Source organism: Oculina patagonica, chromosome 13, assembly GCF_052425735.1.
Source record: "Oculina patagonica isolate OP01 chromosome 13, crgOcupat, whole genome shotgun sequence".
Lineage (NCBI taxonomy): Eukaryota > Metazoa > Cnidaria > Anthozoa > Scleractinia > Oculinidae > Oculina > Oculina patagonica.
In genome coordinates this window covers 23,357,979-23,376,093 of record NC_135770.1, presented here as the reverse complement: position 1 = coordinate 23,376,093, position 18,115 = coordinate 23,357,979, and the positions used below count along the sequence as shown (strand labels likewise).

The window sequence follows — 18,115 nt, the reverse complement described above, 5'->3', positions numbered from 1 at the left end:
AGTTATTTTTACTTAGTATAACTCACAAGCTCTACTTTTGCCAGACTGGACACTGTTATCACTGTCTGTTGTTTTGATATCCGGCAAAAGGAGCAATCAAAATGCAAATAGCTATTGTGTTTTGTGCACGGCCAAGACCAAATTATGCAAACTAAACAATGAACTTTGTCAAGCTATTCACTACGCCCTTAGCAACCATTCTATAGCTGCTACGCATTCTCGGTTGCCCGGCACCGCTATGTCCCCTTTTTGAGTCGCGTAACAAAGGAAGTTTCTTTCCCCCCCCCCCCCCCCTTGATTTGGTTGCATCTTACTGCCAGTTTGGGGTCACGGAAGTAAGAATTTCGATTCATTGATTGACAGATTGAAGGCGGAAGTAAATGATATTGTTTGTTCTGATTGGTGCTTTTCAATTCCGGAAGTTTTTTTCTTTTCGTTTCGGAATTAGAATGATCGACTGAATATTTAATTTCGTTCTCAGATGAGATTTGTAAAATATGCAAAGATTTAAAAACCCAAGTGCACGTGTAGAACGGTGGTTGCTAATTAAACCTTTTGCTAGGCGACGTTCATCGTTACTGATGAAACATATCGGCTGCGGACAAGATTTGATTTTTTTTATACCTACCATTCTGCTATTTTAAATTGCTTGTCGAGGAAAACACCGTCATTTCTCAAACTCGTCACCATTAAGCCGAAACGAGAATTGCAAATCAGAAGGTCACAAAACAAAAGGCGTAATTAGCTGAACACTGCCTGCATGTTCTACGCAAAACTGACAACAACAGGAATGAAAAAATCAGGCTATACTTTTTACAGAACGTATAAATTTACAGAAATTTTTATTCAGATTTGAACACTGCTTTTAGTATCCGACTACAGGGCGGTACTGAACCGACAGACCAAATGAATGCCTTCAAACAAAAGCATGATTGACTAGTTTCTTTCCATTTTTTAAACTTTACGCTTCCTTCAACTCAAGGCCGCCGCCCCAGTTATTTAAACAGCTTTACGCAAACTATATAAAGAAATTTACCGTTTTGGGTGGTATTGAGACTATACTTGACAACTCGAGAAGATATTAGGCTATTTGGCATGCATTGCTGTCTCTTCCAAAAGTTACATTTTTACTTCCGGTTGTAAGATGGTATTTCACTTCCGTAACCCCGAACTGGCAAAAAGATCGAACCATGAAAGCTGAGAGTTTCACCCCTTGTCACTATATAGCACTCGTAGCTTGATCGGATGTCGTCCCGATAATTAATATTTACAAATGTTTCGACCGTCCCAGACCACACACGTTTTTCGATTCCAGACCTCCAACCTGCTAGACCGAGTATTAAAAATTCAAAATGGCCGATAAAACGCGAAAAAAAACGCGACGATAACAAGTAAGAATGAGTGTTTTATTCATCCTCATAGCTCATGTGAGGGCTCCCTGTGACCAAGCTTCGTTTAGGCAAGTTATTCTAACCTTCTGTAACTAGCCTGCGTTGCAGACAAACAAAACCCCGGTATAGGTTTTGTACGTACGCAGGCTATCTGGACTATCTGTAACCTGCGTTCAGGCATTTTTTCCCCCGCTTAGTAGTAGGGAGGGAGGGCATGATTTCAGGTTAAACCTTCTGCCACGTTCATGTAGTTTTTGACATGGATATTTTTTACACCTTTGTTGCTTTGGAAATTCGTTTATAGTAACATTTACTAGTGTGAACTTTGAAAGCGAAGCTTTGTGGTGAAGTTAGGCCTTGTTCAGACGTCGTGCTTCTGCCTTGCCGAACTAAATTCAGGAATTAAGTTCAACAAAAGCACGACAGAAGCACGTCGTCTGAATCAAACTTTTGAATTGAGTTTGACACGCCATGGCGTGCTACACGACTCTGGCACGGCAGCGGTTCAAACGTCGTGTTTTCGCCACACCAAACCAAATTCATAAATTATGTTAATGTATTTTGGCGGGATTACGTTTCCGCGAGGAGTTACGAGGAGACCCGAGAATAATTTTCCTTTACGGAGTATGCGCACAACCTCGTCCCCAGGGTCTCCTCCGTTTTTAGCCGCCATTTTGAAAACGGAGAAGACCCTGAGGACGAGGTTAAGTATGCGCATTGAATGCGCATTTCTTGCCAGACGGCAAAAAACATGGCGGCCAGCCAAAGGAATATAATTTTTTTTTTCTGCTAAAAAGCACGTCGAGGATGTTTCATTCAACGAAGAAGATGACACTTATGACAGGAACTAGGGCGAAGAAGAAGCTAGCGAGACTAAATCTGAAATAAGCAAGATTTCGGAAACTAGTCGGGCAAAGAAACAAACATTCGCCGTTCATGCAAAAGGAAAACTTTTTTTGTTGCTTTCCTTTGCGTCTTTTTCTTGAGTCTTGCAATGCTTTTAAAAGTACGTGTTTTGCTGCAATTTGGAAAACCGCGGCATTTTTGTTGGATGTCCGCTGACTAATTGTTACGTAGCTTCAGTAAATCCTGAATTTGGTACGACTCTGGCACGACGTCTGAATCAGAGTCGTGCTTCTGCCGCGCTACAGTCGAACCTAATTGCAATTTAGTTCGGCACGGCAGAAGCACGATGTCTGAACTAGGCCTTAGTCTGTCTGACGTACACTGTGTAAACGTGTATAAGGGCTATTTTTGTTGGCACTGATTAGCATATTTATCAAAACCAGAAGTATTCGGTTTATGGCGAGTACGGGTCCGTCCTTTAAAGTAAGGAACGCGTGCAGATTATCATCGTGGCCGATTGTTGTATCGGTCGGTAATGTTATGCAAGTGAATGTAAAGGAGGTAGGCAGGTTGGCTATTTACACAAAATTGATCTAGGACGAATCTCGTTGACCCCAATCCCCTCCCCCTAAGATAGGAAGAGGCTTGAACACGATACTTCCGGGTTACATCACCAGTGCTCTAAACTTCTCGGCCTCGCTCTCTCTTGGTTGTTTCCGTCCAACCATGGTTTGGCATGGTTGGCAATTTTTATCTCTACCAGCTACCCAGTTGCACACCCCATGCATCATGGTGGATTAAACGAGAAGATGACGTTTTAGAGGACACTGATCAGGGCTAATGAGGTCTAAACTCCACCAAGAATGACCAAATTAAATAATTCCTGATGATCGGGTTTCATGAACAAATTTTAACAGCGGGATATTTCCTTGATGGTTAATCCCACTAAGTTAAATTGTAAAGAACATTATGGCTGCCCGTTAATGCATCTTAACAACAGCTGTAGGCCAGATAACAAGGGTTGTTTAACACTGAGTAATCAGTTGGGAGCAACAGTTCAGAATGGTTCTATTCCTCGTGGAATGAACCAAAAAAGTGGTGTTCTACTAAGATATGTTACTCAATGTTATCAATTGCGACCAAAGTCTCTGTCAGTCTTAAGAAATTGCGTGTTTACAGAATTGAGCCAAACAACGTGCCACTCATATAAAGAGTTCTATGAAGAAGTATTGTTATTCTAGTGCTATTCGTGACTGATGGATTGCTTAGTCTATCAGCCAGCTATGGGGGACTGTACGGAAGGAAGACCTTATTTTTTTCGATGAACAAATGTTTCCTTCAAAGGGTAACTTTCAACGAATATTACAAATATAGATATACTCTTAACGAATTTTAGAAATACGATTGAGAACTCAAGACTACCGTTAGCTAGTTAAAATTATCTTTTATTTGCTCTCTCTGCTTTTCCTGCTGTGTTATATTTAGAAATAAGTACATCTCAAATTTCTACTTTCTGTATATTAGTATTCATTTATAAAATATACTCCATACTTTACTTTGTAGCTAACAGCCAACGATATTGTTATTAACACTTAGACTCTGTAAATATATTTTATATTAATGTAAAGGAAGACATAACTCCCCTCAGACGATTAAACAAATGATCTTTTCTTTCGTCAGAATAATTATATTTCCTCCAATATGAAGTACCGCGTATTACTTGATTTGTTTTTAAACTTGATGCTAATGGAAAAGAGCTTCCATTCGGCATGTTCAGTTTGTCAGGTGTGCTGCATACTTCCATAACATGGATAGCATTACAGTTACAGATATGGTCCTTTCTTGCTTCATACTCGAACGCTCGCTCTCACCTCTTAGCATGCTGCTAATACAAGTTTTACCTGGTAAAGTTCTGTTCACTCTGTACATTATTATTATATTTGCGCTTTTGAAATTAATATAAATATTTTTCAGATATTGTAAACTAATTACCAGTATACGGCAGTTTGCCAAACAATACTAATTACAACCGTGACTAAATACAATGTAATGCAATGAACGTTTGGTTTTAATACAATTATTTTTAAAATTGCCTGTTCCGGTCCGGCCAAATATGCCAGAACAGGCTAACGTTTATCAAAATATCTCTCCTTGAAGACCAGTCATATCCACCGTAATTTTGACAAACATGGTATCATTCCGAATAAATCCACCATGCCTCAGTTCCGTGTGAGAAATAAATGTCGGACAGCCCGCTGCTATGTTCATGTCTGATGTAGGTCTTTTGAAACTTGAGCTGTGAGGTTCAGGTCGAAATGCATCGTACGTGTCTCTGATCCTGTCTTGATCAATGAGTCTGAAATGAACCTTTTGGATGAATGGCCAAGGCAATAAGGCATCGTATTCACCTCTCATGATCACAAAGAACATTGACATATGTGTTCCTTTGCCAATACCATCCCCATTTGGGTAGAGCCGGGCACATACTTTGTAGCCAAAGCGTCCAACGTAGAACGGTGGACTATAAATCGATGGCGTCCTGCCAGATACAGCCTCTTGAAATCGTCGGCTGTAGTGATCGATTTTCCAGATGTAAGTTCCATTATAAGAGGTAGCCTCCAACATCTGAATCTGCATATCTTGATCGGAGAGTTGAATTTCATGCAAAGCCAGTTGATGCTCAGTTCTGTCCAATCGACGCTCGCACTCACGAGAGGAGACAGTGTTGGGTCCAATATCACGACCTGTTGGTACCGCGGAGGACAACTTCAGACGAGCCAGTTCACTTTGTAGGTTGTTTACCTTCTCGTCATGTCCTCTTAACGTGTTCATAATCTCCTCCATCTGAGAAGAGATGATGTCTGCGTTTGCACCAACTGGCCTTGGGGCTTCCAAATCACGAAGAGGATTTTCAATTTTTTCTCTTTGTTCTGTCACTGACTTTTCTACGATGGATATTTTTGTTTGCTGTGTTTGTATGTTCTGTCTCGCAGCTGCCAATTCTTCAGTTTGATTTTGAAGTTTTTGCTCCAAAGCACTTTTCTCCTTCATAAGACGAGATACTTTCTCTTCCATCTCCTCGTTTTTCTTGTTGTACTGGTGACTTGAGTGGTTCATCATATCCAGATGGGACTCAATACTGCCCTTGATATGCTGATCATGATTTTCTGCAGTTCCCTGTTAACATTTATCAGAATTGTAATAAATAACTGGTGTAAACGATTCCTGCCATGGGGATTTTCCGAAAGCAATTAGTACTTTAAGCAATATAGCAAAGCGATGCCAGATTTCTATCCTTTCATTGCGCCCCTAAAAGTTAATTTAAAAAAAATTCGGTTCCTTCTTTCTGATTAGTTTAGAATAGGCCCTTCGCTTTTGATACAGTGATTTCAATGGTCCCGTTTCAGTTTTTTTTTACTAACCTACACACAGTGATTGCATTTACGTCACGTGGTATATTTGCAAGTAACACATGATGACCTTTTCTGCATCACGTGTGTTGGTTCGAAGGGTAACAAGTGGAAATATATTTTTGTTTTCCAATCTAAAGTTGTCGATTGAACATTAATGAGATGTGTCCTGATTTCGTAGGTTTCTTTAGCATGAAGCGAATGGGTGGGATGTTAATCAGTGGTAGGTTAACTCTAACATTAATTATTTTATAGAAATTACAGCTTTCCCCTGAAATTTGCTGGTAACTGTTTCTCCCACTGTGACAAGAAAATGCTTTGTCCAAAAAGCATTCACGGGGGAGACAGCCAGAGCATGGCAATCGTGTAACTCATAAATTACTTATCAAAGGAAAAACTAGCTAATTAACAAAATAGAATAGAACATCGGCACTCACTTTAAAATCGCAACCATGAACACTGAAAGGACACAAATGTTCTGCCTTGGGGCAATGCGTTGTCAGGTGTTCCGCCATCATGTCACGTGGTATGTCTTCTTTGCCACAGTTTTTGATGCAAGCTATGGGAAACTTGAGACAAACTTCCAAATGATCCTAAAACAAAACAATATATTTTTATAAGGGCAATCAGCGTAACATGGATTAATCATAGGTCACCATAGTGAGGCATTAACATCATGATTAAGTGAGACTCGCTCTATTGAACACTATTGAAATACAAACTGTTGTCATTGAACATAGCTGGATCAAATAGGTTAGACCACGTCTACACACTTGACGTAAACCCCACTCATAAAGACCATTTACAAAGAAAAAGTATATCAATCATGTTTGTAAAAAAATATTTTCCTACTTTTTCATTCAATCCTTACCTTTTGAATAGTGTACGCATTTGTGTTGTCAGCAGTACTTATTTATATGTTTAGCTCAAAGAGGCATGTATTAAGATTTGCAGGTGAGTGGGCAATTCTTAATAAGCACAGTGTTCCAAGAAACACTCCAGCTTCTGTATGATTTAGCCACTTGGAGTTTTGAGTGCCCACCCCCCCCCCCCCCCCCCCCCCCCTGAACAGAGGTAGATCTACCGCAGGTTACCCTCCGACATTTAACAGTTCGTTGGTGCCTATTTATTTTGTACTACTTCCAGGAGAAAGGCACTGATCGTCTTGAGATCTCTTGAGCCAAGAGGATAAAATTCTTCTTCCACAGAGATCTCCGGGTTGGGAGATACTCCCGCCTATAATGGTACATGAAGGGTGAAGCTTTAGACCTCGAAACAAAGCCTCCACGTGTATTTTTTTCGGTTCCAGCCCCCCTCCCCAATCACCCCCCAGCAACCACCACCACCACCGGATCAAAGAGTGACTGAATTTTGATTATCAGCAGTACTGGTAATTTTCTACCCCTTAGATAAGACGAAAACATAAAACATAAATTACAAATAATTTTTATACCTCCATGTTACTTTGACGAACCTCTCCACCACAGTATGTACATGCCACGGCCCTCTTGATACAATCATTGTCTCTGTGTCGTTTGAGATGTCTTCTTTCCATAGTTTCACCACATGCTGGACACTGTACATCGCCATACTGACAACCTTCCTCGTGTTCCTGGTGGAATAAATTGAGTTTTGAGACCTTGTTCCGGATTTTAAGACAGGTCAATAAAAGTTGGTGCTTTGTGCCATTCCCAACCGGTTTGGCTATTGTTTGTGGCTCATCGGCTGTATGAAATATTCGTGATCATAAAGGGAATCGTTGCCGAGGATTTTGATCTACTTGGTGTAACTGTGGACGACAAACTCAAGTTTGACAGGCATGTCACTAAAGTCTGTAGGAAAGTGTCTCAACAAGTTACCCTCCACAGCAGTATTAAAGCGTATGAAGAAAATGCTACCGTACGAAATAAGAAAGACAATCTATACGTCTTTTATTGCTCCGCATTTTAATTACTGCGCAGAGACATGGCACTTCTGCAGCAAAACCTCTGCAACAAAGCTAGAGAAGGTTAACGAAAGGGCCATTCGCTTTGTTTTCAAGGACAAGAACACCCCTTACAGGGACCTTCTACAAGCCCTTGGCCTGCCAACCTTGGCCGAGCAACGAGTATACAAAATTGCTAGCTCAATTTTCAAAACAATAAACGGTCCTAGCCCTCCCTGCTTGCGTGAGCTGATACAACCTAGAAACTCTTCCTACAACTTAAGAGGACAAAATATTCTCAATCTACCTAAAGTGCAAACTACCAAGCACGGACTCAAATCTTGGCGATATTTCGCCCCCAAATTATGGAATAGCCTCTCAGACACTGCCAGAACTTCAATATGCTATAAAACCTTTAGAAAGGCGTTAAATGCTGTAGATATTAGTCGTCATTTGTAATTTTTAATTAAATAATTGTATATATTCTATAACTTTTAGCTCATTTTTAATCAGGAAATGCGTCGCACATATTTAAAGCTTTAAAGCTTTGAAGAATCTTATTCACTTTATTTTATTTTATTTTATTTTTATTTATTTTTTATTTTTTTTATTTTTTATTTTTTTATTTTCATTGTGGCTTACCTGTAAACTAGCTGGTGCGTTCCCGCAGATTTTGCTAACCATATCTGCGGGACGCATCGAAACCATAGCTAAGTGTAATGACCACATTAAACATTGTATTGTATTGTATTGTATTGTATTGTATTGTATTGTATTGTTATTGTATTGTATTGTATTGTATTGTATTGTATTGTGCCCTTTCCATTAAATTAGGGTGTTCGATAGCGTGATTTATTAAAACAAATGTCACGCTATCAAACACACCAATTTATGGAAAAGCCTGTTGAACGTGGTCGGATAGTGGAGAACGGTGTTTTATCTTCCACTCGTTAATCTTGGCACCGTTTCCCACTATTAAATTGAACGTCATTGTGACAATAATTACAGCCGATGAGCAGACAAACAATAAGCAAATACACAATCATGAGGCATTTTTATACATGAAGTTAACATATTCCATTTGTAGCTCTTAAAGTTTAATCGTTTTAATTTCCTCAGTGACTATTTCGTTACAAAATTCACCACTGTATAAACAGCTGTATGCGAATGACATTGCGTGACTAATTTGGTACGCCGCCTGTACTCTGCATTCAGTTGAATTTAAAAGCAACTATTATTCTTAGAACCTTCTGGCCTCCGAATTCTCCATCGGTTCGCCGGTAAGCGATTAAAGCCGGTTGTGTTTTCACCTTTTTCATTACAAGACACATGTTTAAGATCACAGACTGATGTTTCCTATGAGCTTAATATTCATACATTTATTGTATAAATGGGCGCAGCCAGAAAAAATCCCAAGCATGGCCGCGAATGTTCAGCAGCGAGCAGAACACTTCTGCCGCTGTTCTGACTGTGTTCTCACTAGTTAATAATAATAGTTCTTGGGAACGATGTCTAGATTTTCCTTTAAGAGTAGATCGACGTTAAGTGATTTGAAGTGGAATATTATGGTCGGAAATAGATCAGTTTAAAATAAAATAATAAAATATCACGGTTGATTGTGCTGAATACCTGCAGGTGTCTGAATACTCCCTTCCAATCGCAACTTCTCTCCTTATATCGACAGAAACACTGAAGGTTAAGTATTTCTCTCTCACAGCATTTATCGCGGAAAGATTCGTCTCGTGAAATCAGTTTTTCATCGATTGGGCATGTGGGACTTTCCTGCCTGAAGAGCGGAAGTAAACAAATATATTTTTTTCCGGGACACAACTTAACATCATCTGACCTTTCGCAAAAGCTGATCGATGTGGTGAACTAAATATAAATGTGGTTTCAGAAGTCAGAAGACTTACCTAAAAAGCCATTTGAAACAGTTTCCACAGATTCGATGTCCGCATGATGTTTGCCAGGGTTCAATGAAAACGTTTTCGCACATTGGACATTTAAGTCGTTCGTCTAGTCTGTCGACAAATTTTACCTGAGAAGTAGATTCGACTGCGGCAACCATAGTTTAATGCAGAAGTGTCGTAGATTAGACTCTGGTAGTTTTGCTTCGATTCAAGACGTCGTTCCATCTCGAGATCCTACAAAAAGCGCTCTTATATCATGCGCGTACGTATGTGTAAACTCGGGGTGACGTCACGTGAAGGTCACAAAAAACGTGTATGCGTGATTATTGGAGCAAGTTCCAGCGAATTAGCAAGGTTTCAGTAATATAAAGGTCATATAAAGTTTTAATGACCTTGAAAATTCGCAATTCATAGCTGTCGTCATCGCTCCAGCAAGCCTCTTCCAATTCAATACATTAAGCAAGAAAACCGGGCAAAGACAACGAAATAAAGACCTGAACTCTCACAACAAGAAGGGCTTTTTCTCTAGTCTGAAATATATTCAAAGTTTTCTTGACTGATTATGGAAATTCGTCTTAAAATAACACCGACCTCATTAGTTATTTTGGGGTTTTCCCTTTTCACAATTATGTAATGTTTAATAAATGAGCAGCAGTGTCTCATCAAGTTTAAAACACGAGGCGCAGCCGAGTGTTTTAGACTTGATAAAACACGAACTGCGAATTGATTGAACGGCTTAAAAAATTTCTGATGTAGATCAACTCATTCTTGCACTAATATTTAGATTTGGGATTATTTTGGCCAAGAAGATTGGACGTAAAGTTTAGCCGTGTCTTTATCAGATATAAAGACACTCATTAAACATAAATTTCTTTTTTTTACTTTCTTTATGAATTATTAATGAGTTTTTTAAAGAGTAAGTAAATATTGATCCGTGTTACCAGGTTACAATGACACACAAACAGATTATGCAGTTCGTAATATCTCGATTTAGCTCTTCTTTTAGGGATAGTTTTGGCTGGACTTAGACACAAACAAAAGCCCTTATGTAGAAGTCGCATGAACACAGTCATTACTGATTCTTATGCTTTGCTCATAAGGAATAAGCACAACCATACGCACAAGCACAAGCACTTGTAAGCACGATAGCACAAATTGTTCGTTCTTCAGTTCTTCCCAGTGAAGACAACAAAAAAATATGTGTTTGTTTTTCTTATGCGCCTGTGCTTATGTCTGTTCTTATACTTCTGCGCGCCAGTGATTATGTCCAGCCAAAATCAGCCGTAATAGCTTCTGTTGCCTTCACTTTAGTCAACAAGGTTACAAAAGGAAAATTATCTTTCCTACTGAGAATACGACAACAATAATAAGGAAATGTGAATCAGCGGAAGATTTGTTGCTTTCACAAATCGAGCGATGATATTTTCAAAATCATTTAATCTTAATTATGTGGTCTTATGCTCGCGGGGTCTTATGTGCGTCACACTAAAGCCGTTATAAGTCACAATTAAATTCTACTGAGATAAATTATTGAAATGACCACTAGTTAATAAGGGCGCAAAGTCTGTCAGGCAAATATTTCTTGCGACGAACATATATCGATTGTGCGACGATCCGCCAAGATCGAGATTCAGGATTGAGATGTACCTGCCTATTGCGTCGAGAAGGCCTTTATTTAGTGCGCAACTAAAATACTGTCGCTTTAAATGGTCCATAGGTCACTTCAAGGGTCCTTCAATACTAAGAAACGAAATGCTTGATTAAACGTTACTTTCCTACAAAACGGTCCTTTTTAAGTCTTGTTGTAAACAAGCTACCGAGTACCTGCAAGCAATTCCATTCCGATCTGGGGAGTAAACTGGGGATTGGATATAAAAATTTTATGAGCGTCACAAAGCATCACAGTATCACAAATATCAACGAGCGGAAAACAGACTAAATACACGATACACAGCATTTGTGATGCTTGTTCACAGGATCACAACCCTATATAGTTTACAAGTCGAATGACGAGTTACAACAATGAGGGCAGTTTGAAACTGCCATGATACAATGCACGAGTTAGCATGATAAACTAAATTACAGAGCCGCTGACGGTGAAGCTGTTCTGCAGTATCACGCGGTATTAAAAGGCACCATAAAGCTTCACGTGCTATCACAAGGCTTCACACGGTATCATCAAGGCATCACAAGGCGTGACACGACATCACGCGGTATCACAAGGTATCACATGCGTGCTGTCTCAGATCATTTAAAGGTGTCACACGCGATGCATCACATTGCACAAGGTGTCACATGTATCACAAGGCACACGGTCTCACAAGGAACGAATCCCGTTGACCCCAATCCCCTCCCCCTAAGATAGGAAGAGGCTTGAACACGATACCTCCGGGTACAACACCAGTGCTCTAAACTTCTCGGCGTCGCTCTCTATTGGTTGTTTCCGTCCAACCGCATGGTTTGGCAATTTTTTATCTCTACCAGCTACCCAGTTGCACACCCCATGCATCATGGTGGATTAAACGAGAAGATGGATTTTTAAAGGACACTGATCAGGGCTAATAAGGTCTAAACTCCACCAGGAATGGCCAAATTAAATAATTCCTGAAGATCGGGTTTCATGAACAAATTTGTTACAGCAGGATGTTTCCTTGATGGTTAATCTCAATAAATTAAAGTGCAAAGAACATTATGGCTGCCCGTTAATGCATCTAAACAACAGCTGTAGGCCAGATAACAAGGGTTGTTTATTAACACTGAGTAATCAGTTGGGAGTAACAGTTCAGAATGGTTCTATTCCTCGTGGAAATTCTCCATCGGCGCGGAATGAATCAAAAAAGTGGTGTTCTATTTAAGATCTGTGACTCAATCAAATCAATTGCGACCAAAGTCTCTGTCAGTCTTAAGTATTGCGTGTTTATAGAATTGAGCCAAACAACGTGTGTGTTTGTCTGCGCGGTATGCGAGACTCGATTGGTCACAGCTTTGTGTGGACGTCCAAAGTATCCGAGTGCACATCGACTGCCACTCAGATAAAGAGTTCGATGAAAAAGTATTGATATTCTAGTGCTATTCGCGACTGACGGATTGCTCAGTGTATCAGCCAGCTATGGGGGACTGTACGGAAGGAAGACCTTATTTTTTCGATGAACAGTTGTTTCCTTCAAAGGGTAACTTTCAACGAATATTACAAATATAGATATACTCTCAACGAATTTTAGAAATACGATTGAGAACTCAAGACTACCGTTAGCTGAGACTTCGTTAAAAATATCTTTTATTTACTCTCTCTGCTTTTCCTGCTGTATTATATTTAGAAATAAGTACATCTCAAATTTCTACTTTCTGTATATCATTATTCATTGAAAAAATATACTCCATACTTTACTTTATAGCTAACAGCCAACGATATTGTTATTTACACTTAGACTCTGTAAATATATGTTATATTAATGTAAAGGAAGACATAACTCCCTTCAGACGATTAAACAAATGATCTTTTCTTTCGTCAGAATAATTCTATTTCCTCCAATATGAAGTACCGCGTATTACTTGATTTGTTTTTAAACTTGATGCTAATGGACAAGAGCTTGCATTCGGCATGTTCAGTTTGTCAGGTGTGCTGCATACTTCCATAACATGGATAGCATTACAGTTACAGATAAGGTCCTTACTTGCTTCATGCTCGAACGCTCGCTCTCACTTCTTAGCATGCTGCTAATACAGGTTTTACCTGGTAAAGTTCTGTTCACTCTGTACGTTATTCTTCTATTTGTGCTTTTGAAATTAATATAAATAATTTTCAGAGATTGTAAACTAATTACCAGTAACATACGGCAGTTTGCCAAACGATACTAATTACAACCATGACTTTATGCTATGTTTGGTTTTAATACAACTATTTTAAATAAATTGAAAGAAATAGCCTGTTCCTGCCAAATATGCCAGAACAGGCTAACGTTCATCAAAATACCTCTCCATGAAGACCAGTCATATCCACCGTAATTTTGACAAACATGGTATCATTCCGAATAAATCCACCATGCCTCAGTTCCGTGTGAGAAATAAATGTCGGACAGCCTGATGCTATGTTCATGTCTGATGTAGGCCTTTTGAAACTTGAGCTGTGAGGTTCAGGTCGAAACGCATCATACGTATCTCTGATCCTGTCTTGATCAATGAGTCTGAAATGAACCTTTTGGATGAATGGCCAGGGCAATAAGGCATCGTATTCACCTCTCATGATCACAAAGAACATTGACATGTGCGTTCCTTTGCCAATACCATCCCCATTGGGGTACAGACGGGCACATACTTTGTAGCCAAACCGTCCAACGTAGAACGGTGGACTATAAATCGATGGCGTCCTGCCAGAAACAGCTTCTTGAAATCGTCGGTTGTAATGGTCGATTTTCCAAATGTAAGTTCCATTATATGAGGTAGCTTCCAACATCTGAATCTGCATATCATGATCGGAGAGTTGAATCTCATGTAATGCCAATTGATGCTCAGTTCTGTCCAATCGACGCTCGCTCTCACGAGACGAGACAGTGTTTGGTCCAATATCACGACCTTTGGGTACCGTGGAGGACAACTTCAGACGGGCCAGTTCACTTTGTAAGTTGTTTACCTTCTCTTCGTGTCCTCTTAACGTATTCATAATCTCCTCCACCTGAGAAGAGATTACGTCTGCGTTTGCACCAACTGGCCTTGAGGTTTCTAAATCACGAAGAAGATTTTCAATTTCCTTCTTTTGGTCAATCACTGACCTTTCTACGATGGATATTTTTGTTTGCTGTGTTTGTACGTTCTGTCTCGCAGCCGCTAATTCTTCAGTTTGATTTTGAAGTTGTTGCTCCAAAGCACTTTTATCCTTCTCAAGGCGAGAGACTTTCTCTTCCATCTCCTCGTTCTTCATCTTGTACTGGTGACTTGAGTGGTTCATCATATCCAGATGGGACTCAATACTGCCCTTGATATGCTGGTCAAGGTGATCTGCAGTTCCCTGTTAAAAGTTAACAGAATTGTAAAAAATGACTGGCCTGGTGTAAACGATTGCGTAACAATTACTGCCATGTTTTTCCGCCATGTGGCCCACGCGAAAGCAGTGAGTACATTAAACAATGTGGCATCCCGACGCCAGATTTCTAGTTAACTAACCTCCTTTTATTGCCTACTACTCTTTCCAGTAGACCAAGTGACCAACATCTTTTAACCTTCTTCTTATCGATATGTTTTAAAGTTACACCTGAACAACTTTTTCGCACAACGTGAGTTGGTTGGAAGGGTAGGATGTGGAATTATTTGTTCTTTGTATTCTGATCTAAGTTATCGATTTGAAATCAGATGTGTCATGATCCCTCAGGTTTCTGTGGCATAAGGCTGATGTATGAGATGCAAATGGATAACTATAATAATATATTGCAAGAAATTTGCTGGAAACCAAATGTTTTTCTCTGAGAACACAACGCGAGGGCAACACCCTGGGTTTAACCGTCGAGTAGCTCAAAATAATCTTTACGGAGGACCATAACACTAAACAAAACAAATAAAGAAACAGTACGAGGGGAACAGCCTGGGGAGGACAATCGGGTACCTCACAATTAACTTTACGAAGAAACATAGCACTAAAACAACAACAATAACAACAATAAAATAAAACAAATTCAAAAAAAAATAAACAATGCAATACAACATTAAAACGTACTTTAAAATCACAACCATGAACATTGAAAGGACACAAATGTTCCGCTCTGGGGCAACGTGTGGTCACGTGCTCCGTCATCATGTCACGTGGTATATCTTCTTTGCCACAGTTAAGGATGCAAGCGATGGGAAATTTCAGGCAAACCTCTAAATGATCCTTAAACAAAGCAGTATTTTTTATTGGAGCAATCAGCTGAACAAAGGTTAACTTTAAAGAGCCATTAACATTATTAAAATACTATCAAAGCATAACTCCTCAGGAAATGCAAACTATTGTCATTAAACATGTGCAGTAGCTGAAAAGATTATGTATTACCACTGCTACTAACTGTACTAAAGCCCAAGAAAGCTACCATTGACACCATCATACATGTAAAAATCATAACTTCCGACTTTTTCAATTTAATCTAAGCCGTTTGAATAGTGTTTGCATTTGTGTTGCTAGCAGTGCTTATTGCTTACTGTACTTTGCGAAACGAAACGAAACGAAACTGTACTTTACGAAACGAAACGAAACTGTACTTTGCGAAACGAAACCGACAAACGAAACGAAACGAAACGAAACAGAAGGAAACGAAAGAAAACCTAAATAAAATAATAAATAATAATAAATAAAACGTTTAATTGAAAAGATACCGGTATATGTCATTTGCTGGGATGGACGTCATTCGGTAAACTGGTCCATCTGTTTCGTTTCGCAAAGTACAGTTTCGTGTCGTTCCGTTTCGCAAAGTACGGTTTCGTTTCGTTTCGCAAAGTACCGTAAGCCGTGCTTATTTGCCCTCATGGCTCTGATAAGGAGTGTGCTAGGATTTGAAAGTGCGTGGGCAAGTCTAAATGAGTGTAGATGCCCAAATAACATCTTTGTTATAGCACGTTTTAGCACGAGGCGACTAGTCCATCGCAGTCTTTCCCTCCGACATTTTCTTCCGTTTCCCTAACAGTTTGCGACGCCACCTCAAATAACGGCTGCGATGGAGACTTCGGAGTGGCTGAATTCTGTCTGTCAGCCGTACTCTGTCTGTCAGCCGTACTCTGCTTAGACATCAAACATAAAACATTTTTTTTTTTACCTTCATGTTACTTTGACGAACTTCCCCTCCACAGTATGTACATCTCACGGCCCTGTTGATACAATCGTTTTCTCTGTGCCGTGTGAGATGCCTTCTTTCCATAGTTTCACCACATGCTGGACACTGTACGTCACCATACTGACAGCCTTGCTCGTGTTCCTGGTGAAAAAAATTGAGTTTTCAGACCTTGTTCCGGATTTTAAGACAAGTCAGAGAAAGTTGCTGCTTTTATTTTATTTGCCATGGCATGGCAAATAAGACAAATTATTTCTATAAGACATCCGCCTTTCCTAACTGGATTGGCTTTTGTTTGAGGCTTATCGGCTCTATTTAATCGAGATCGGCGTAGGGGATTGTTCGATTCTTTCAGCTAGCGCGACACTCAGTCCGACAAAGTCATGCTGTCAGATGCACCAAATTGATAACACAATATCATGAGGGATTTTTTATTCATAAAGCCCTATATTACTAGCTCTTAGAGCATAATCGTTTTCTCACTATTTTGTAACAAAATTCACTACTATATAACTGTATAAACAGCTTTACTATGCGGGATGACATTGCGTGACTTTGGTTGGCCTGTGTCCGGTGTGTTCGATTTAGCTTGCATTTTACTTGATTTTGTAGCAACTATCATTCTTAGAATCTTCTGACCTGCGCATTTTCCATCGGTTCGCCGATAGGCGATAAAAGCCGGTCGATTTTTTCACCCTTTTCATTACAAGAAACATGTTTAAGAGACTGAGGTCTCCTATGAGCTTTAATATTCACACATTTATCGCATAAGTGGGCGCAGCCAGAAAAAATCCCAAGCATGGCCGCAAATGTTCTGCAGCGAGCTCCTTGCGCCTGTTCTGCATGTGTTCTTACTAGTTAATATGATAGTTCTTGAGACCGGGTATAAATTTTCCATTTAAGTTACGTGTAGATCGACTTTAAGTGATTTGAAGTGGAATTAGGGTCGGAAATGGATCAGTTTAAAATAAAATAATAAATATCACGGTTGATCGCGTTCAGTACCTGTAAATGTCCAAATTCTCCCTTCCAGTCGCAACCTCTCTCCTTATATCGACAGAAACACTGAAGGTTGAGTACTTCTCTTTCACAACATTTGTCTCGGAAGGATTTGTCTCGTGAAATCGGTTCTCCATCGATTGGACATTTGGGACTTTCCGAGCTAAAGAACAGAAGTAAACAAATACTTTAATGGCTACCCGGGAATTATTACCCGGTTGACATTTGGCATTATCCAACTTATCTGTATGCTCGTCGATCAATTATAAGACCAATGCGGTGAATAAAGCCGAAATATCAAATAATAACAGAAGTCAGAAGACTTACCTAAAAAGACGTTCGAAACAGTTTTTACAGAATCGATGTCCACATGATGTTTGCCAGGGCTCGATGAAAACGTTCTCGCAGAATGGACATTGAAGTCGTTCGTCAAGCCTGTCGACGAATTTTACCTGAAAAGTGGACTTACGATCGACTGCGAGAACCATTGTATATTCGCTTTTACGACAGCCTCGATTTTACGATAGTCACGTTTTGGTTGAGGTCGTTCCACGAATGTATATATACTGTGCTATGATGACGCATCACGATGACGTCATTGACATTGAACGGCATTCGTTTCATGCTGGCATGCATGCATGCTGTATCAGTCTGCAAGCAAATGAGACAGCACTATTCGCAATACATAACAAAGCTCCCTAAAGAATGTGTTAAACCAGAAGCATAGAAGATGACAAGACGACAAAATTGTCTGAAAGCAAAGAAACAACTGACATTTCAGAATAAATGGTAGACATTAAGCAGTTGTGTCCTCCATCTCGCTCCCAGTACTAGTTAAGTA

General features: G+C 39.7%; 2 protein-coding genes across 4 annotated transcripts; both read right to left on the bottom strand.

Moving 5' to 3' along the window:
* Nucleotides 1-1,385: 1,385 nt before the first annotated feature.
* On the bottom strand, nucleotides 1,386-18,038 carry LOC144636302 (TNF receptor-associated factor 3-like). Of its 3 annotated transcripts, XR_013567500.1 has the most exons (7): nucleotides 17,602-18,038; nucleotides 17,281-17,437; nucleotides 16,261-16,419; nucleotides 15,189-15,344; nucleotides 12,767-14,486; nucleotides 1,623-2,598; nucleotides 1,386-1,474 (listed from the first exon to the last, which is right to left on the bottom strand). XR_013567500.1 is itself a non-coding variant. In XM_078495478.1 (5 exons), exons 1-5 carry the CDS (start codon nucleotides 17,760-17,762, stop codon nucleotides 13,446-13,448), a joined length of 1,674 nt encoding a protein of 557 aa, XP_078351604.1. In that variant the 5' UTR covers nucleotides 17,763-18,038; the 3' UTR covers nucleotides 12,742-13,445. The 3 variants fall into 3 exon arrangements, 1 of the variants encoding a protein (XP_078351604.1); XR_013567501.1 differs by lacking the exon at nucleotides 15,189-15,344; XM_078495478.1 differs by lacking the exons at nucleotides 1,386-1,474; nucleotides 1,623-2,598 and having other exon boundaries at nucleotides 12,742-14,486.
* LOC144636304 (TNF receptor-associated factor 3-like) lies at nucleotides 3,741-9,741 on the bottom strand. The gene is made up of 5 exons (XM_078495481.1): nucleotides 9,485-9,741; nucleotides 9,201-9,357; nucleotides 7,101-7,259; nucleotides 6,085-6,240; nucleotides 3,741-5,414 (listed from the first exon to the last, which is right to left on the bottom strand). Exons 1-5 carry the CDS (start codon nucleotides 9,637-9,639, stop codon nucleotides 4,374-4,376), a joined length of 1,668 nt encoding a protein of 555 aa, XP_078351607.1. The 5' UTR covers nucleotides 9,640-9,741; the 3' UTR covers nucleotides 3,741-4,373.
* Nucleotides 18,039-18,115: the final 77 nt, after the last annotated feature.

Bases quoted from the DNA above. Each gene is read 5' to 3' on its own strand.
- LOC144636304 (XM_078495481.1), bottom strand. From the start codon at position 9,639: ATGGTTGCCGCAGTCGAATCTACTTCTCAGGTAAAATTTGTCGACAGA. The intron at 7,260-9,200 runs GTATTCAGCACA...TTATTCCACCAG, and splicing joins GAGTATTCAGACACCTGCAG to GAACACGAGGAAGGTTGTCA. The intron at 6,241-7,100 runs GTATAAAAATTA...GTTTTGTTTTAG, and splicing joins TTCGTCAAAGTAACATGGAG to GATCATTTGGAAGTTTGTCT.
- LOC144636302 (XM_078495478.1), bottom strand. From the start codon at position 17,762: ATGGTTCTCGCAGTCGATCGTAAGTCCACTTTTCAGGTAAAATTCGTC. The intron at 15,345-16,260 runs GTAAAAAAAAAA...GCTTTGTTTAAG, and splicing joins TTCGTCAAAGTAACATGAAG to GATCATTTAGAGGTTTGCCT. The intron at 14,487-15,188 runs GTACGTTTTAAT...AACTTTTAACAG, and splicing joins TTCATGGTTGTGATTTTAAA to GGAACTGCAGATCACCTTGA.